The sequence below is a fragment of the Pempheris klunzingeri genome, chromosome 19 (assembly GCF_042242105.1).
Source record: "Pempheris klunzingeri isolate RE-2024b chromosome 19, fPemKlu1.hap1, whole genome shotgun sequence".
NCBI classification, from domain to species: domain Eukaryota; kingdom Metazoa; phylum Chordata; class Actinopteri; order Acropomatiformes; family Pempheridae; genus Pempheris; species Pempheris klunzingeri.
This window is the reverse complement of record NC_092030.1, coordinates 11,278,810-11,299,999: the sequence shown is the minus strand read 5'-3', so window position 1 is coordinate 11,299,999 and position 21,190 is coordinate 11,278,810. Positions and strand designations below refer to the sequence as shown.

General features: G+C 39.6%; 2 protein-coding genes across 2 annotated transcripts; both read right to left on the bottom strand.

Moving 5' to 3' along the window:
• Window positions 1-1,199: 1,199 nt before the first annotated feature.
• Window positions 1,200-5,991, bottom strand: LOC139219293 (uncharacterized). Its single transcript, XM_070851104.1, has 10 exons — window positions 5,970-5,991; window positions 4,194-4,270; window positions 3,909-4,014; window positions 3,697-3,800; window positions 3,337-3,609; window positions 3,168-3,261; window positions 3,014-3,081; window positions 2,733-2,900; window positions 2,464-2,577; window positions 1,200-1,422 (listed from the first exon to the last, which is right to left on the bottom strand). Exons 3-10 carry the CDS (start codon window positions 4,012-4,014, stop codon window positions 1,402-1,404), a joined length of 948 nt encoding a protein of 315 aa, XP_070707205.1. The 5' UTR covers window positions 4,194-4,270; window positions 5,970-5,991; the 3' UTR covers window positions 1,200-1,401.
• Window positions 5,992-10,862: 4,871 nt separating this feature from the next.
• On the bottom strand, window positions 10,863-19,859 carry macir (macrophage immunometabolism regulator). Its single transcript, XM_070851000.1, has 2 exons — window positions 19,793-19,859; window positions 10,863-12,053 (listed from the first exon to the last, which is right to left on the bottom strand). Exon 2 carries the CDS (start codon window positions 12,044-12,046, stop codon window positions 11,393-11,395), a length of 654 nt encoding a protein of 217 aa, XP_070707101.1. The 5' UTR covers window positions 12,047-12,053; window positions 19,793-19,859; the 3' UTR covers window positions 10,863-11,392.
• Window positions 19,860-21,190: the final 1,331 nt, after the last annotated feature.

Genomic DNA, 21,190 nt, shown 5'->3' with positions numbered 1-21,190 from the left:
AGAAAAAGTTTCAGTTTTGTTTTATAACAATTCTCACATATCCACATATATCCTGAGTTAATTGGTTGCCGTAATCCTTTCGTCATGAAGTTCCAAAGTGTTCCAAGTTATGGTGGACAAAATCAGCAGGCCTGTCAATACAAAAATACTTTTCATGAAAAGCTAATGTGACATCAGCAGAGATCAGCAGAAGTAATGGTCTTTTTAATGTTTGTCTTTGTGTTACTGCACCAAAGACAGCAGCACAACAAGGAAACATTGTTTGGGGGGAACAAAAAAGGAATTTCATTTAAAAAGAATATTGTTTACACACTTACACTGTGTATGCAGGGGAGAGGATGGGGGGGGGGATCACAACCAAGTACTTTAAATTGAAAAAGACAGGGGCTATTTTCTGTGACGTGTCTGCAGAGGGATTAAAGTACACCGCTCATTCCTCTCACTTTGATTCTTGTAATACTTTCTGCTATGCACAAATATAGCAGTACTAATTTCTATGTGTATATATGTAATCATTTGAGAGAGAGGGTGTGGATGCTTTGCCAAATCATGAGCTAAAATTTGAGGGTCAGTTCACAGACTTCCTCGTCCTCTTTTTATTAGGGCCCGAGCACCAAGCGGTGGCTAGAAGCAACAGGAAATTTGTGGCAATGATCATTTGACATTCACAACTATCAGTCCTTGGTCAAAGGCATATCCATTGCACTGGGCAAATGTGGTCCTTGTCTGAAGATTTCAAATTGTGTAACTTGACTATACAAGATTTGACCTGTACCAAATTCAACACGTCATTCATCTATACAAGTTATCCATAATTGCCTGAGATGTAATCTAAATGTTTTTAACACAGAGGATACAAAAATATGAACTTTATAAGAATGTTAAACATTGTCATTATGGCAGTATGCTCTTGTAAGTAACATAATAGTTAAGTTTTACAGTTGTATTTAATTATGAAAGTGATATTATACTAATGTTCTTCTGTAGTACAAAAAAAATTATAAATTGATTATGGAACATAGTTTAATTTTTTCCAAACACAATACATTTATTGGTCTAAGTTCTGTAATTTAAGAAAGACTTCACACTGACTGATTTATATGCAGAAATAAATACTAAGTGAACAATAACATCTGTAATGCATTTTATTTACAAGTGTATTACAAAACCATTTAAAGACATTATACAAGAAGTTTATATTCTCTATACATAACATGAAATGTTACAAATCGTTTTATAGCTCAGGTAAATCATTTAACAAGTTTAGGTAAATCACAACTTTTAAACAAGTCATTTAATACCAAATTTGCATCTGTAACTGCAAAGGTGATCACTCACTGCTGTATGAGTAAGACATGGAAAAACTCCACATAAATCATAATGCAAACATTCCGAAGTATGTCACTGGAGAACACTGAACACCTGTTGAAAAAGCACAGTTAGTAACAGAAGCGCATGGAAAAGAACCTTAAACAGATACATTGAAGTAACCTACAAATGAATACATTTGTGTATTTTTTATTTTTTTTTCTCTTCAATGTCACATAAATAGTAAACACATGGAAGAATTTTCTGAAAATAAGTAATTACAGTAATTTCATCTGATGTTATATCTAACCTTTATAATTATTTGTTTTACTTATTTTAATTATCACAGATAAACACTAAAATGATTTCATTTCAACAAAGAACGAGCAATGTCATTGCATTTCACACACAAACTACATTTCATCGTTTCTCTGCCTCATATGCTAAACTAAACCACAGTCAAACATATCCTGAATAGTTATAAGGGAGATCTATATATTTAACACAAATTATCCCCTTGTGATCACTAAAGTACGTTGGCACCACTGTTGCATCTACATGATACTGTGTTGTTTTTATATACACATGATCTATCAGTGTGTTTCTCTCTGTTGTGGGCTGCAAGACAAGTTGAACATGTGTCCTGTCTGTCATAAATTTGCAGATTGTTGATGATTTTAAAATATTATCAGAAAATCATGCATAGCGAACAACTGCAGGTTGTGTTCGTGTTCTTTTGGTTACAAAACCACAATCCCCGTTTAATTTAATTGGATTTTTAATTTTTACTTAACACGATATTCTGAGGCAAATGTGGCCAAACACGTGTCATCAAAAGTACTATTGTTTGGCCTGTTCTTATATCTATCTACAATACTAGTCATCCACATGTCTTCTGCAGTAAGATCAGTGGATGCTGCCTTCTGCCTCAACACATTCAGAGGTAAACTCATTGTCCCCTGTTGGCACAAACACTACTTTTCTAGAACACTCCATCAAATGCATATTTGTTAATCTATAAAACAGCCTCCTGAGCACTAACATCTGTTATGCAAATACACACTGCCAAACTGTCAAAGCATCTTTAGCACTAATATAATTTTAATAAAGTAACACAATAAATGCTTTAAATAACACACAATTGGGATGCAATACCTTTGTGTCAAAGACAGACTCCAGTGGCTCCTCAGAACAGCACTCTGAAGAAACAACTTCACCCATTGAAGTAATGTCGGGATGACATGTTGGGACAAAACACTTCATCAGCACCTAAAACATGACAGTACAGACCAACATTGCTGAGAATACTATTTATAAAAGCAATTAATACACATGACAATTTTTATTCATACATACATACATATATATATATATATATATATATATATATATATATATATATGTGTATGTACACACACACATACCGCAGATGGGTCAACTGGTGGGCATGTTGCAGACTCCTCTTCCATCACAACCAGCTTGGGAGAGTATGTGGGCACCCATGGGTTTGATGAGGTCTCATCAAGTGCGACATAGGATGAAGAGCACATCAGCTGTGCCAGGATTGGCATCCCGACATCACTCAGGTGTACCTATCAAAACAAAATATCACGTTACATCTTTACATAATTTTCCTGCCACAGACCATAACTGCAATTTTGCATTAACAACCATTCTTTATGTTGCAACATTATATTTAACTTACACCATCTCTGCTCCACATCTTAAGATCGGTCAACGGAAAGTACTGAGATGTAGAGAAGTACGTCACACCTTTAAAAAAAAAAAAAGAAAATATTCAATATTAAAACACAATGTACAAAAAAATAAAAACATTCTACGTCTTTATAGACACATACCCATTTGTGCTGCCACACGACAGAACTCATTACGCATGAGATCCTGCTGAACCATCTCTATGGTTAGGCGCGGAGGAAAGTCCAGCACAAACACCTGAAAATATAACATTTTCATTATCAAAAGCACAAAAGTGCAATACACACACTTTCATAAAAACTAACTGTTTACCTTTGGCCAACGCCTGCAAGCACTAGTAATGAGGTCTGCAAAGTCTGCCCCAGCCTCAGTTACAGTCTTGCTGGCCGTCAGGTTGTTGCTGGGTGCAAGAAGACACACTGCATCAGGACACCGAGGGAGAACAGCGTGAATCAGCTCTGTCCTCAGGTCATGTGCATCAGCCCCATGTGTAGACATGATACCAAAGGACACGTTCTTCCCTGGTATCCGCACGATTCCATCTGCAATTGCTCGCAGATGGGAGTCACCTACAATAAGAACAAACTACAACAAGGGAAAACATATTTTAGAAAACGTACAGCGAAAAACACCATACATCTGAGTTTTAGTACCAAAAAATTTACATTATACCTTATTGCCTGGCACCACAGACGGAATGACCAACTTATGGCGGCGCCCAGTCAATAGTGAAGTTGGCCATTTGTTCGAACGATGACGCTCTCCTGTACCCCTGTCTGTTTACAAACAAAATCAACACATTACATTTAATAACTTCAAACAACTATACCATTGTCTTAAACAACATGTAAACATGCATGAGAAAGACGAAGACAACTACATACGTGCAGAAGTAGCATCAGACTGCTCAAATGTCACATCCGCCTTTGCTTTCGCAGCCATTCTCCGCTTGGCTGCCAGGGAGCGACGATAAGACTTGAGACGAGGCATCTAAAAAAATAAATACACAAAATTGACATCACTGCTTAAGGATTACATTAAGACAGACAATTTCATAATGAATGCTACACAATAATGTATGCTTTTGGATTAATATTACAATAAATGTTATGTGGTTAACATATTACTCAGACAAACCATATGATTTATGCAATTTTTGATATACTCACTTTGCTTTTGTTAAAGGACAGTGTTGTACAAATCCTTTCAATGTGTCCCCGTTTAACTTTCCTGTTGGTAAGCTCAACTGAAAAAGAAAAATATAATGTACAACCATTAATATCCAAAAGCAACATAAAGCCTCTTAAACCATAATTCAATGTCTACCTGATAATACTAAATAAAACTACATATATCACTTTACTATATAAAACTACATTTACGTGTTCACTGTTGCATCATGGGAGCGCGCCACACTCACTAGTGATGGGAATTTCGGCTCCTCGGATTTTTTTGTTGCTTCAATAAATTATTACCATTATGTGTAAAATGAATTACTAATGTAGCGTACTAATTATATAGAATATTTATTGTTTATGTTGCCTTATTAATTTGAAATTATTTAATCTAACTGGGGTCATAGAGCTCTGTGCTGTAGGTCCTGGTGGCTGTGGTGTTGTCCTGGATAATGCTGTAGACATTGTAGGAGCAGTAGACACACTGGCACCTTCATTACAGGTTCCCTTGCTTGTCTTTTCTCCTCTAACTGACTTGATGGGTGAACAGTATACACATGCCGATCACAACACGCAGTCAAAAAGCAAAGTACCATAAGTAATTAAATTCCTACCTAACACATTTACGAACACATGCACACACACACAAAACCAATACACGCTGCAGTGAACATGAACGTTACCGTGCTGGCCGCTAACAAAGGCCGACAAAATTACTCTAGACTCCAAGACTCTAGACTGATTACATAAACCCACAGTCGCACTACTATGACTATACAAGTGTGGCGAGGGAATCGTTGAGTTGGACCTAACCCGAATAAGGTTAAGGATAATAAATGTACCGACAACGCCACCTGGGGGAATTTCGCCCCCAGGAAATTATTATTATTAAGAGTTTACTCCCTGTACTCAGCAAGGACACAGACTAGAGACGTGGTTTAACACAATAAGAATGGATATTTTATTTATTGCAAACGTTTTAAAAGACAATAGATTTAAAATATATCCACAGAAAATCCTCCCCAGCAGAGCCAAAACATGCAAAACTAATCAGCAAATCATGCGAAATAAATGAAACAACTCAAGAAGCAAACTCCTGCCAAACACATGCAAAATAGAGAGCAACCTCAATGCAAAGCATAACAAAACAAAACTTAATCCAAACCAAACTAAACTAAATAAGGCAGCACTGAACCAAACTAAAGCACGCATAAGAAGAAAAACAAACTAAGCGAAGCAAAGCAGGCAAAGTTGCGCAATGCTACACAAAATTAAATTACATTCAATAACATGACCACAAGGGCTGCTGTTAGACCATGCGAGGCAAAGCAGGGCGAAGTGGAGCAGCAAGAGCCGGTCAGAGCAGAATGAAGCCAAGCAAAGCAGCAGAGGTTCCACCATAGAGCCACACTTCAGTACAGCCTGAACACAGACTTCGACGAAAACAAACCAATGCATTGTGTGAAAGCAAGACGCTTTCTCCCTCACTCTCACGGACACTTTCTCTCAACAGTGAACTTTACTATCTTCTAAATCCAGTTAACTGACCATATAAACTCACAATCACACTAACATAAGTTATTCACTTCCAAGCGAACGAGAACCACATTTGGTAAACACCTATAAACAAAGAACAAAGACAGCGTGCTAAACGCTAGTTAGCATGTATGTTCGGGTGCTAGTGGTAATCTGCACGCTGTTAAACACGGCAAGACAGAAAACAACTTCGTGGTAAAAAGTTCAAAAGGAAATAAAGGTGGCTTTACTTACCCAATGACACGATGAAACAATCGTAGAAGTTGCTCTTGTGATGAAGCGCGACTGCGCTGCTTCTTATATCGACTTCTACCTGTTCACGTTAATGACGTATGCAGCAATTAATCTCGCGTGAGTTCAACACAAACTACCGGAAACCTGAAAACGGAAGTTATCAAAATTAAAGTGTACATAATAACAAACTTAAAAACAAATTAGATAAGTTTACTTACGCTTGGAAACAATAAAATATACATTTGTTGTATAGTTAGAATATAATTGTGGTTTTGTGGCATTCATTAGGATAGGAGAATGAACAACATAGTCTTAACCCTCAGGCATCACTTTAATTTACTACCCTCTTAAGTCATTAAGGACAAAAATTCCCACTTCCAAAAAACTGCTATAAAATCACAACAGATTAATATTTTTTCATGCTTTTATCTCCATAAATCTCTTAAACAACTGCAGCTCTGCCCACAACTACCAAGCATTCAACAATTTTCAGGATTTTAACCCTTTAAATGCCAGTTTGATTACTTGAATTCACTGTTGTTTTTCATTTAAAAAAACACAAAAATTAATTATTTTTCATTAAAAAAAACGTTGTCATTTTTACTTTTCACCACTAAATTCAGCCATTTCTCCATTATAGACCTGTGTATAAAATACTTGTCATTTCTGTAGTTTTTGTGCTTGTTATTCAGCTTAGCACACTATTTTAAGACAGTGTGCGTGTGTGTGTGTGTGTGTGTGTGTGTGTGTATGTCTTAAAGTTAGAAGACTGACTTACTCTTTATGCTTGTAAATAACATGCTGTCTTTAAAGACAGCCTTATTTATAAATGAACAACATTATACTGCTCTTTTAAACAACACTTAATCAAAGCTTCCATGTCTGCTCTATTAAAATGTTAACGCTGTCATTAGGGTGCACAATACTCCACTCACCTAAGCACACAAAGGTATAAAAATACCACAACTAGGCAATCTAAGGTTTCAGGTCTGTTCTATTAAAATGTTAATGCTGTCATTAAGGTGCACACCGCTACACTCGCCTATCATGATCACATGCTTTGTTCTGAACAGGATCTGTCTCCCCCACTGTCCTTTGTCATGTAGTCTTGGTATCAATTTGAACAGTTGTTGAGACAAACATGTTGACTCACATTCCACAATTGACTGTTTTAAAAGGCACAGTAAAGACAACATTGCTGTTGACCAAAATTACTCTCTTGTATTTAAATTACTTTCTCCTTCAGAAATGTCTCCTTTGTAACTATATCACACTGTACTACTGTCCACATGTAGTACCTACTAACACATATATTGCTTGTATGAGCTCACAAAATATATGCACCGTCACTTGCTTGCTAAGTCTTGCTTGGTGTCCTGCCTCCACCTCAGACTGCACTTGTCTCTCCCTCTATCTGTCTCTCTCAGTCTCTCTCTCTGTCTCTCTCTCTCTCTCTGTCTTCTAACTGTTCATCAAAGCAGGTTAGCCACAGACACTTAAAATTCAGCCAAAACTTTCCCAAGATATGGATACTGTTAACTTATGAAGCTATTGACGTTTTGGCCAAATGCTGTCACCATGGTGACACCATGTTCGCCATGAAACAGGAAATTGCAGTAACTTCAGTGAACATTATCCAATCTGTTTCAAACTTGTCATGCTTAATTAAAATCCCAACCTCAAGACATCTACATGTCAGTTAGCAACCACAGTCATTGCACCACCTGGTAGCAACAGGAAGTAAGGCTTCTGTGGCCATGATCATTTGTTTTGCACATCTTCACACTGTAGTCAACACTTCATATACAAGAATATAGGACATGATTAGTGTCGGTTCTGTGGACAAAGGAAGTGACATGTAAGTCCTTCATGCACTGTCCAATATACATGACCATTCTGAGCCGTGTAGAAGGGTCACAGTCCAGCAACACGACAAAGCCGCCGCACGCCCCGACGTGCACGGAGGTGCGAGGGCCCTCCAACGCTGCTTGCAGCTTTAATTCATGTTATTTTTCATGCAGATCTTTATTTCCATGAGCCAGTGAAAGATGTTGTCCAGTCAATCTAAAATGATCTAAAATGTAGTCTTTTTTTTTTTCCACCTGAACTATTGAAACAGACTTTACTCAGGTATTAGAACCCTTAACGAATGTCATATATTGCCAGTGTGTTCAGATTTGCATTGATTTTAGTCCAGATCAAATGTTTGACACACAAACACACACAAATATTACACTCTGTAATACTGACAAAGACCACTAGGGGTCTCCTGGTCCCTAGTTGTGTGACAGTGGTACATTTACATTTATTGATTTGTCCTAAGCCACATACAAATGAGGGAGAGTGAAAACACTTTTGATATTGTTGGTTTTGACTAGATGAATAAATTAAAGGACTCTTTGTGTAAATTTGTATAAGCCTCTGTAACACACTTTAGACTTAAAAATGCACGTATGAAGCTGCATTTGTCACACATCCTGTCCTGTCAGTGTTGACACTATCTGCTGTAAAGATGAGGACGGGTAAAGCCAGATTAATCAGAGAAACCCCCAAAAAACAGGTCATAGTTCAATGTTAAAGTTCTTAAGATTTCTCTGTAAGATACAAAATATTCAAACAATGTTAAAACACAAGGGATGCAGTCTCCCCTCAAGCAGGAACAGAATACTGTAAGCTTCCATCTGATCTTCTCAGAGATCTGTTTGAAATAAGCTTTAATCATCGAACAGTCATTGGTTAACATCAAGTGTACATTATGTGTTTGGCTTAAGGAATCGATAGAAGTGCATAAGAGTGACTTTACATACAGTATATAGTGAAACAGTTTGTACACCCCTTGAGTTTTGAATCAAAGTTTCAGAGCGTCTGAAAATAAAATTGTTTTAATGTTTTTGTTTTTTCCCAAGTAAGTCGCTTTTTAACATTTTCATGTGATACATAATATGCAAAATGTTAAATATTTCACCTGCCACAATAACGCGTTTACACAAAGTTTTAACAAATGTTTCAGACAGCAGCATTCATTGTCACAACTCAAGTCTGCTCCTTCATCTTTACTCCTCTTGACATGATCGTCATTATCAGCACATCCATGTTGATTCATATCATCATAAACGTAGCCTTTACAGCAATTTACTACACAATGGCACAAAAAACAGCTGTGCAGTTAAGCAAAAAAAAAACTGTACTTACTTTTATGATTTTATTTATTAGCTAAAAAAAAAAAAAAGAATAATAAATAAGGTGAGCACAATAGAGTAAAAGAAAAGCACATTTCCACCCAGCAAATATCCACCTTCCACTTAAACTATTTACTGACCTTGTCATGACAAATATTAAACCAAGATTTCACATCCTGTACATGTAAATATTCTAGATCAATAATGAAGACCTCTTATTACAAGCGCTTTGAGCGGTCGAAAAGACTAGAAAGCAGATATACAAGTACCAATAGTTACCATTTGTCCGAGCTGATGATGAATAAAAAATGTATAATATATTCAAAGGCCCTTATGTGTAAGATTTGAACACATAGTGGTGATTACCAGGTAGCATCAAAGAAAGAAGCACAAGGGCACGCCAACACTCCCCCAGTCGATCTGGGCTTAAAGTAACACACCAACTGCACTGATTCTAGAAGTTCTGAGACGCAAAATGAAATCTGATTTCCTTTAAAAGCAGCAGAGCAAAGTGTTGAGAAAAACTCAAGGGGTGTACAGATTTTTTCCACAGAACTGTAAGTGTTCACATGGCTTTGCTTATGTACAATATTGCAGTGTTTACTGTGAATGCCTAATTGGTGTCATGGTGGCGACAATATCAACACGCACTAACGCTGCAACAGTGCAATCAGGTGCAGAGGACATTATTTCTGCAGCAGAGGCATTGGAAACACATCCACCACCAGCTGTAAAGGGAACATACGCAGTCATCAAAAGGACACGCCCCTGCATACTGTTCTACACCCATAGCCAATGTACAAAATTAGAGTTTCTCCTGTATAGTTTTCTAAATCCAACATATTCCCAAACGTATTCACTAGCAATAACTAATAAACACATGCAAAAAAAAGTCTGAAGTGATACTCCACTCATACGTCATAAGTATATCTTTATGTCTGGGTTATGCGCGACAACTCTCTCGCTCTCCACTTGCAGTGGATGACACTGCAGCAGTGGCTTTCACATATGTACATTGGTAACTACTGTTATCAACATGACCTGAAGCTGACTAGAGCTGTAGTTCTCTGGGAAGGATCAAGCTAAAAACAGCTACCTTTCAAACATCCCTGTTTGATAGGAAGTCTATCTTAATACAATGGGCATGTCCCGTGTACACGGACAGAGCTATGTGGCAGGCTGTGAAGTGATTCTGCTTGTGTGAGTAAGAGAGGGGCAAGATCGCCGGTCTGCTCCCTGTGTTAAAATACGTTCTGAAGTTCAGCTAAAGCTAAAACGAGGTCCCAGTAGTCGGAGTCAGACAAACTGGAAAACTGATAGTCTCCCACAGCGTGGAGGAGTGGATGGTTTTGGGGTGTCCTGTGTCTAGTAGGTAGTCTACAGAGGTGGCAATGCAATTGAAAAGTCCTTGGTTGGAGTGTAGCAGGCTGTTGTATTGTTGTATCCCTCCTCTCTCTGGCACCTTTCTAAGAGAAAAAGGCAAAAATACTAAGACAAAATATTTGAAATCTAATTTTTGACAGCAGCAATAACTACATGTATATGTGGCATGTACTTATTGTATTAAGATGGACTTTAATAAAGAGATGTTCACCTATCCTTTGGTAGAGATTTGAATAGTATTACTAAGTTTTTTCTTTTTTTTTTTTTTTTACACATGGCCATCTGAAGGTAAACAAGAGGTTGAAAAACACACTTATATTAACTGACAGCAATAAATCAATAAATTACCAACATAACAAAAGAATTATCTTTCTAGTTTGACAGTTGTATGCAATGCCATAATCTGAATAAAATCTGACAAAACTTCCACAAACACAACTCCTCACAGATAAGCTATGAAACTATTATTGGACTGATAGCAATGGTGCATTTTAAAGCCGATACAGTATGTGATATGTGCTTTTGTTAGCTGTAAACTGATATATCAGTGCGCCTCTCACCAGTACAAACACACAACACTGTCGATACATAGCTTCACCAGTTATTGCTAAGTTTATATAATTCACATTTTTTTAACCTCAACAACCTCATTACAATGTGAGGAGGAATTTAAGGATTTTCTTCACAACATTATGTGCACAGTACAAGGTAAAACCCCCAGTTAATAATATAACAAGATTATCAGACTGTCTTCTTATTTAGAACTGCCAGTGATCTGAGTAGAAAGAAACCAAGCTGGAAATAGCACCTAAATCCCCATGAGGGTGAAAGACGCCTAAAAAAAGGCCTTCGGCTGTGCTTTCAAGTCTTGTTTCTTGCAAACATGCGCTCCCCTCGCAGGGTGAGGTGCTGCAGTTGGTACTGTAACACTTCTGTGTCTGATGACTCTTTGATACTTATTTTGTCCAGATTAAGGTAGTCCAGAGACTTGGACTGGGCCCTCTTCCCTTTAAGCAGACACAGGGGTAGTGGAGCATGCAGACCCCTCCCAGGCTCCCCGTGGGCCAGGGACCTGAGGAGGGTGTCACTTGAGCTGGGCATACGCCTCCTTCTCCGCCCGTTGGCAGCAGGAATGTCGTAGGGTTGGTAGTAGCGACTTTTGCCTTTGAAGATCCGTGAAGACCGGTGGATGCCCAAGTCCACAGACTTGGGGACAGTGCTCTGGATGGAGCTAGGCACGGCCTCTGATACAGAGCCCGTCTCTGGAGAGGCTTCTGACCACTTGTGGGCCAACTTGAGCAGCTCCTCACCAGTGGTGAAGCCTACCAGATAGTTTGAGTCCATGTGGAGGATCTGGTATCCTGCAACAGTACCTCTGATGGGTGAACATGGGGTGCTGGCACAGCGAGGTCTCTCTGCCTCTGGTTTCAATGTAGCTTTGATCTCAGCTGCAGGAAGAATGGAGACATGTGTCCTGGACACTCCACTGATATCCATTTCCATCCTTCCAGACATATCGTGGCTGACATGAGAGAAAAAAACACTCTTGCAGTTACACACAAAACAAACACTCACCACTAGTACCACATATTACTACTACTATTAATAATAATAATAATGATAATAATTAAACATGACCCAACATTAACCAATCTGTTATCCGACATTACCCTAAATATCCAGACCAGACCCACTAATATAAGACCTCACCCGACTAATAATGATATAATGGATCAGGTTTAGGGTGCAGGACACTGCAGGAGTCTTCTCAAATACACAGAGGAGGAGAAGAACCAAAGTTCAGTACATTTGAACTCGTTGAAATTGTTAAAGTGATACATTCATTAATGTTCATGATATTAATCACTACAATTGTCATGCAGCCAGAGTGGGAATGAGATGACATCATCATAGAATGCCAGTGTCTCTGCTGAGAGTCATTTAGAGCCCTGTGTTACCATTGTGGTTCTCTGTTTTATAGTTCATACATGTCTTTTAAAGGTCCCATACTATTTAATGTATTCTATACATACATATATGTCCCCTGGACCCCCAAACCCTCAAACTCTGAGAAAAGTCCATCCTTTCTGTTTCTTCCGCTCCATCCTTCAGTAAATGCATTTGAAAATGCTCTGTTTAGATTTTGCTCCCTTTATGTTGTCATAAGAGGATCTGTTGATCATGTGACCTCCTCCCTTCAGCAGGCTGACGGTCCACGGCCACTGCTGTCCGCCATTGTTTTATCCTTGCTAACATCAGCTCCTGATAACACGAAGATGTCAAAGGCAAGAACAAAGCAAGAACAAAGCACGTAGACAAAACAGTGCATGCAGAAAGAGGCTGCAGCAGCCATGTCTGGTACAAGAAAAATATTGTGTTTTTTGAACATTTAACCATGTAACCTACTCTGGTTGGACCTCCAAATACCAGTATGAACTTCAAAATGGGCAGAATATTGGACCTTTAAATAAACAGCTAAATGCTGCCGCTGTCTCATTTAGCCAACAGAAAAATCCTGCCAGCTTCCTCCTGTAGATTGGACTGATGACCGCTCCACTTTTTACAGCTTGTGTTTTGCTAAGGTGTTGGTGGAGCTGGACAATTATTTACTGGCAATGTTTCCTTCAAACTATTTAGCCAATATTGTTCCTTGTGTTTGTATTCTGAGTAAGGAATGTGTGAGGGAACCGTGTGAGGCGGATAACCAGTTCAAGTCTACAGGTGCAACAACATGAAGCAGACCTGCTCTGAAATACTGGAGATTATTACTCCCAAAATCAAAAGTTCCCAGACTAACAGACCTGAGCTTGGTTACTGCTGGAGGATGTGTGGCAATACATCTGCGGGACATTTCCATATTTTTTGGGAGTGTCCTGCGCTTTCACTGTTTTGGGGAAATGTGATAAAAGAAATCAGACCAATTCTAGGCTCAGATATAAACTGCTCTTTCAGTCTTATGTATCTAGGGAATTTACCAACAAACATGAAGAAACAAGATAGGTACTTAATACAAATTCTACTAGCTAGTTGCAAAAAAGCAATAACTAGAAAATGGCTCAGTAAGGAGCCTCCAACTATTTCAGAATGCAAAGAGATCATTGGGGAGATTTATATTATGGAGCGTCTGACCTTCTCTCTGAGATATGCCAGTGCTAAGTTTGAGAGGTACTGGGAACCTTGGAAATCTCACATGAATCTAAGATAGTGAAAATACTTGTTCTGTCCTGTACAGATGTTTTATTCTATAACTTTGTAAAACTGATATATTTTTTCTGCGACTGCCAAGGATCTTGATGAATACGATGGACAAATTAATGTGTCCCTGAGGCTCAGCTTTTGATTACACTTTAGAAATGACCAAATTCATGAAGTAATATATGTTGAACCTGTACCTGGACCCTGTCTGTTATCCCCACTGTTATATTCCTGTTTGTTGTTTGTTCCATGTAAAAATAAGTAACAATAGAAAGAAAGTTGAAAAAAAAAAAAAGAAATACTGGAGATTACCGGCTGAACGGATGCACTGAAGAGAAAGGGTTCAAGTCATGGAGATGATAAACCCGCAGACACTGAAGTATCTGAAGGTCTGCTAACCAGCTAGCTCCTCCGTGCCATCCAGAGGTGCTATGGCTAAAGCTTGCAAATATGACTAGCAAAAGCCTAAAAAGCAGACACTCTAGACTAGAGCGCATCCACTCTGCAAGGGGTCTACATATGAGGTTTTACTTGTGTTTGTGTTATTGCTCTAAATAAGGAAAATAGGCGCTGACAATGTGCACCTTAAAACTGCTGTTGTGAAATGGATCTTTCTGGACTAACAGACACAAAACATGTGAGACAAACAAAGAATAAACAATATCACCATATCTTCCATCAGCACCTATTAAACCCTGACTTTGCATCTCTGGACTTTCTGTCAGTATCATTAAAAATGATTGGAGAACGCCGATCTGATTCAATAAATTGTGTGATAAGGATCAATTAAGAGTTTTGAAGCCAATCTTAAACCAATCAAATAATCCAAAAGAATGTTGATTCCTGCATGAACAAAGTTAAAGAACTAGAGACTGCTGCCAAGTCCATGGTCTCTGGGGGACGAAGGAGAAAAAAAGACTGTGACTGTAGGATCACTGCCAGAAATTCAACTTGTATAATTCAATATTGAATTTAGATTCAGTTTTAAGTGCCTACACAAATGATCTTGTGGACTGGGGAAGGAGACTAACAGGGGACATGAACCTACAGGGATCTGGAGCTTGAAGGACAGGTTTCCAAACCTGACTTCAAAGCAACAGCTGGCTGCTCATATGTACATTTGTATAGTTACAGTCTTTTTCGTACCAAATCCCCTCTATGTGTTACTATCCCTCCACTGCAGTATGGATAAACTGCCAGGGGAAACAAAGAAAAAGTGAAGTAAAAAGTAAATTCACGTAATTTGTCTAAGTCAAGACGGCTGAAGCCTCAAATTAACTTCAGAAAAAACTTCTACATAACTAGAATTTTGCCCAGAACAGCGACTGTAGATTTTAGTTCCCCTTCACTCATACTGCACTGAAATCACTTTAAAGGGGAATCCTTCAATGGCCGATGTGAACAGAAGGAATGATCACAGCATGCAAAAACTAACAGTTATGGACCGTCCATTTAAAGACCCAACACACCGAACCAGCACACCACAAATGAACACAGACTCAAAAATCATTACCAAGCTTTTGTATTCCTTGTTTTCCTTAAAAAAAACCTAATGAAAATACGGTTAAAAAAAAAAAAAAAAAATCATTACAAAGGCCTTAACCTCCAGATTATCAATCAATCAATCAATCAATCTTTATTTATATAGCGCCAATTCACAACAGCGTTATCTCAAGACGCTTTACATAAAGAGCAGGTCTAGACCAAACTCTTTAATTAGAGAGAGATTAGAGGCAGTCAGTCATCCCCCACAGGTTTTATCAGGAACATACGTCCGATAATATTAACACATTATTTAACCAACTCAACTTTGTTCAACAGACAAAGGTTAAGGAACATCAGAGAATGGTTCATAATCCAGCCGGTGTGCTGCAGTTGGCTTGGCCTGGGAGCCAAGGAATTGAGGGTGAAGTTATAGGAGGGTAAAACTACAAACAATGGAATTTTTAGCTCATTGCCAGGGGATGGCAAGCTAAAAGGCTACACTCTTGGAATGGCTGCACCTCTTCCACTCAGGTGCAGGTGAACAGTTTTAGGTTCCTGGGAATCGGCATCACAGAGAACCTGTCATGGTCATCTCACATCCCACCCAGGTTATGAAAACCTAAGAAGACAAAATTCCCAGGCCACGTTCTTGTTAGGAGGACCAATAGAAAGCATCCTGACTGGAAACATCACAAACTGGCATGGTGCACAGCCCAGGACAGGAGGCTCTGGTCCCCATCTACTGAGCATTAATGATATCTGAGAGGGAAGATGCCTGTGCAGATATCAAAAGACCATGCCCAACCAAGATCCTTTAGTGCTACTTTGAGTTTCATTTTTGGCTATTTTATTGTACATTTTCTAATTCAAACATTTGAGTAGCTACATTTTAGATGACTGTTTAGACACATTAAAAAAAAAAAACCCAAAAAAACCCTTCATTTGGAGAAATTGAATTAACGCATCAACTGACAGACAGTCACAAATATACTGTAAATCATGTACAGGTATAGAGACGCCAATTCGGTATGGTAAATATGTAGTGTGAATGTGGTGGGTGACAATAGATGCTTCACAGGTGGTTCATCTAACACTTTCTCTATGGCATTGTCGGGGTTCTGGAAAAAAGTGCCACAATAAGAAATCTGATCAAAGAATTTACAAAACAGGTGTGACCTAATTGTTCTGAAATAAATGATTGTTCATATTCTGCTTCTTTCGCACAATTGTAGCAGCCTATGGCCCGAAGAAACCGGATTTGTGAAACTGGACAAGGAGTATGAAATAATTATAAACTTAGTGAGATTATCTTTTCTGTTTAAGCATGAATCACGTGTCTTTTTAGAATGCTAACGTCACACTCACATGTTCCAACAAACATTAACCCAGGGTTAGTAAAAGTGCAGTGTGAATCGTACAGTCCTGGGCTTAGGTTGACCCTGGGTTAACAATGTGTGTCTGTCAAGGGGCTAAATTAGCCCTGGGCTTCTCTTAGCTCGGGGCTAAGGATGTGCACTATGAAAGCCCTTATGAGATCCCATAATGACAGGGAAGCAGCACCACAATCATTTCAGCGTTTAACCATTCAGCTTAACATTTCTTCTTTAAAGTTTAACATCAAAATTTAAAAAAATGATGTTGAGCTTATTAAGAAACTGGGCATCAGGTCCGTGGGAGGGAGTCAGCGGGGCCATGAAAGTGAAAGCAGCCGGTGTCTGGTCCCCTCAGCTGTTCTTTGTTTTTAGCTTCAGAGGCTAACTCATCAGGACTAATGTTAGCGTCTGCTGTGTGTGCAAAGTATCCGTTGGTTCCGTTTTGCCTGCTTGTTTGTTAGTTTTCTGTTTTGCCTGCTGAAATCTTACGTCGTTACAGTAACCTGAAAAGACAGATGTTAGCCCTGTTGCGTTAGCCTCCGTTAGCCCAAACAAACATTAATATTCCATTAATCATGTTGTCATATTGCTTAATACTGATGCAATACAAGTTAGATTTAACACCATCAGTTCGGTTTCTGATGTAGGCTCCTTTTTAATTTACCAGAATGTCTCATAATGACAAATGTCAGATCGGTTTGGCTAAAATCAAACTGGGTTTGGCTCTTACAGTCTGGCTAAACCAGAAACCAACTAGTCCCCAGTCACCCATGGTGGAAAAGATGGGAGGTGGTAGTGGCATCCTGTGCTTTGTTCACAGCGGTGTTGTTGCAGAAGCAGACATGCATTATAATGTTTTGCTGAAAATCACACTGGAGTCTGCTAGTAAACAGGAGATATTATCAGGTGACACAAGCAGTCAACTCAAGCTGCTGGCGCCGGAAAAAGGAAAAGTAAAGTTCACGCATTTTCACGGGATGCATTGAACAATTCTACACAAATAAATGATTGTGATGACAGTGCAGACGGCACCGCTGCAGATGTTAATGAGATATCAGCCAACCACAGCAGCCACAGCGCAGAGGGACACGCAAGCATGCCAGCTAAATAATCCTTCTGTCATTCGAAGAAGCTACTTTGCTACAACTTCTACTTATTAATACTACAAACATAACCTTAGCAGCAGTAGCACAATGTTCCGTTACAGCAACTGTCAGTAACCATGCTAAGTTTTAATGAGGACATTTAGCAGTGAGGACAGGGACACATGTTAAAATGATCAAGGAGATGACAGGCATCCTAGAAACTGACAGCTTTCAGCCAGCTCCCAATATAGCCTTGCTTACTAGTGACTTAGCCTCAGCCTTGGGGACAAACTGGGCTGTACTGGTAACAAGCCTGTAACATAACAGACTTGATCCAATGATAGCGGGTCACAGTCACCTTCCATGGTGGGAGTGACAATCTTAAATATGCACAGTGAAATAGAAATGAAGCAGAGGTCGTTTACCTGTCCATCAGACATGTACTTTCAGCTCTGTCCAACTTGGAAAAGCAACTCCAACGTTCGCTTGATCTAATCCTTTCTGTTTAGCTGGCTTATTATCATTACTGTCTCTCTTTTAGGTGTGTAAGCTGCAGTTTGGAAAGGCAGTTGTTTCTCTCTGCGCTGCACACTCAAGCGATCCTCCTGAGTTGTGCTGATGGCCTTTTTCCTCTAGCTTGGCAGGAGGAGGGGGGGGGGGGGGGGGGGGGGGGGGGCTGCACTGACTGTGCATGAGGAGAAGCTGGCATTGAGACACTCCTGCAGGCTCGTGGATTTTAGCAGATTGGTCCACTATGATCCTGTGTTGCAATTATGCTGTCAGTCATGTATGTATATTTTTGGGTGCCTTCCAATTTTTGACTCCTTATTGCACCTTCTGTAACTGAAATTCAAAGTAAAATGATATTTGTCTATGCAACCGCAGTAGTGAGCAGGCCTGTACTGAAACTATATTTAGTGGAAACTGCCATTAGAGTCGTCCCTTGCTGAGAACACAAGGGGCGACAAGAACGCCACGTGTATAACTTGGGGCTAACCCTAACTCAAAATAGGTGACTGGTGTATGTTTGGTAGCCTTTTACTTGACATCCTGACACACACACATGAGTAATGAATATTATTACACGGCACTGTTGAATACTCACTTCTTATTGGTTCATTTCAGCAGTCTAGAGTCTTATTTCTGTACAGCAGACCGTTGCTATAGACACCGTTCTGAAAATTGTTTTTAAGTCAGTATTTTGTGCCAAATTATTGATTTCTTTAGTGCAAGGCCCTGTAATAATGAATTCACCCTGCATTTAAGTCAATAATAATGACTTATTCAACACCATCGTATATTCAATTAATTATTAGTAGCAGGTAACTCAGTATATGAAAGATATGCTGCTGTGGATTGGAATTGTCATTTTCTCTGCTGTGAGCACCACAAAGTAAATGGAATAATAACAAACTAACATTTTGCTTTTGTAGATGCAAACTAAATCGGGCTGATCTCTAGTTTTGCATCATATTCTGAAACCATTTCACAAAGTGTTTGCAGTTGTCAGTGATTTTCCTGCTTCAGGAGCTGGAACATGGACGGATGGGAGCGACCAGAAGACGTAGCAGGATGTGTTCTGTATCCGCACCATGGCGCGGCTAAAGCCTGCTATATGCTACTGATTCAGTGCCCCCCTCCCACCCTCACCCCCACCCCTCCCCACCCTACAGCAGATGTATGATGAGAACAGGCTCCACAAACCCTGCGATGACAGGAGTGATGCAGCTGTGGGCTGCTGATCAGAGCTGTGTGACACTTCACATTTCATAGTAAAGATGGCTGTTGCACCAGACGCCAGGCCAGGCCGTGGAGGGGGGGGGTGGCGGTAGAGGGGGGGGTGTTCCATCCTGTCCACCCACCGCTGAATGCTCTGTCACACTGACCTAGCCCACGCCAGGATAAATATTCTTATCATTCTAATTATCTTCTTCTTATTCCCCTCCCGTGTCCCACCCAGCCTCCCCCCCCAGGCCTCACACAGCCACTCTCAGACTGGACAGATGAAGTCGTTTGTCGCCGTTTGGTTCAGTTTATCGTCGCCGTTAACGAGCACCAGACCGCCGTCGGTGTCCCGGCCTGTGTGCGGAGGTGAGGGGATAAAAACAGAATCAAACACAAACCTGTTTGGCTGCGGACGATCCGATGTTCACCCTCCCGGCCGGCCGCTGCGTGTGGCTCAGCCTCCCCACTCCGTCTCCTGCCTGTCTCTCCCTCCTCACGCGCCCGTGTTCCGTCAACAGCAGCAAACGGAACACTTCCGGTCTACTTTTCAGGAAAAAATAAAAAAATAAGTATTTTTTCAGCAATAATAATCACCAAGGCTACTATTTCAATGAGTCTTTTGCGAATAAAAATTAAAATTAGAAATAAAAAAATATAATAAAAATAAAAAACAACCTGTTCTGCTCTCCGTGTAATAATGATAAAATAAGAATGATGCACTTTATTCACACAGCGTATTTCATAGACAAAATGCAGCCCATCCTTTACAAGAAAAAATAAAATACCAAATAAAGGAAGACTTGTGCCAATGAATAAGAACAATGACGGCAGAAGATACACAGACTACTGTGCAGTTACATAATCCTGCTCATGGAAGCCTATCTCCACCAGAAAAAGAAAATGCTCATGGTGTGCTGAGTGAAAATGTTGATAGTTAGTCAAAAGGTTTTCTGGCCTCCCTGTCCTCAATCCTGTACACTATTCTCACTGTAATGTTAATGGTGTTGCATCTAAACTAAGAACAATGATTGATAGCTGTTAGTCACCAACAGATACACTAACAGTCCCCTAGCGGTATACCTACAGTAGGTGGGGTGTCCTTTCCGGTCAATGGGATGGATTAGAATTGAGCACTTGACTGCAATGAGGAGCTCATTCAGTCTCCAGAGAATTACTTGAGTGCATGTTACCAAAGCTACAGTCCTCTTCTGCTCTGTTCTACTCTCCAATCAGACTTATTGCCTTTACTGTTAGTCTAAAAGGCCTTGTGGTTCATATTGAACGTTAAATATATTCCTTACATTCACACCCGTGGGTTTAAAAGCTATTATCCTTCCTGAACAGTTCTATAACCAAGGTACCACCATGGACTGCTGACATCTGACTGTGTATCCTGTGGGTGTATCAAGAGAATAGCCTCCGTCCTGTGGGTGCATCTCTTTCCAGACGGCAAATAAATTATCAGTCCACTCTTTAAAATACATTAGTCAGAAAATTCTATAGCTGAAGCTTTGCTTTAGATTCCATAAATGGAGTGATTTTACCGATAAAAGTAGCAGATGAAATTACTTAGCCTAGCTTTTCAGTGTATTATGCTCTTCATGAGTTACATGCATTTAATGTAGAAAAAGCAATGGAGGTAAATGTCCATTCCTCTCCTTAGGTAGCTGTGTGGGCCCTTAACATACAAGGTGTGTGTGTGGGGCGGGGGGTTATCATGGTACCGTAGTCTATTCCCATATGCCAGCACAGAAGACAGCCCGAACCAAATATTTCTCTAAACATGAAGTGCACAC

What these genes read in the sequence shown, in the direction of transcription:
- macir (XM_070851000.1), bottom strand. Translation starts at nt 12,046, where the DNA reads ATGTCTGGAAGGATGGAAATGGATATCAGTGGAGTGTCCAGGACACAT.
- LOC139219293 (XM_070851104.1), bottom strand. Translation starts at nt 4,014, where the DNA reads ATGCCTCGTCTCAAGTCTTATCGTCGCTCCCTGGCAGCCAAGCGGAGA. An exon ending in GTCTGATGCTACTTCTGCAC is followed by an intron (nt 3,801 to 3,908) that starts GTATGTAGTTGT and finishes GTTTGTAAACAG; the next exon opens with ACAGGGGTACAGGAGAGCGT. An exon ending in AGTCTGTCTTTGACACAAAG is followed by an intron (nt 1,423 to 2,463) that starts GTATTGCATCCC and finishes CTTTTTCAACAG; the next exon opens with GTGTTCAGTGTTCTCCAGTG.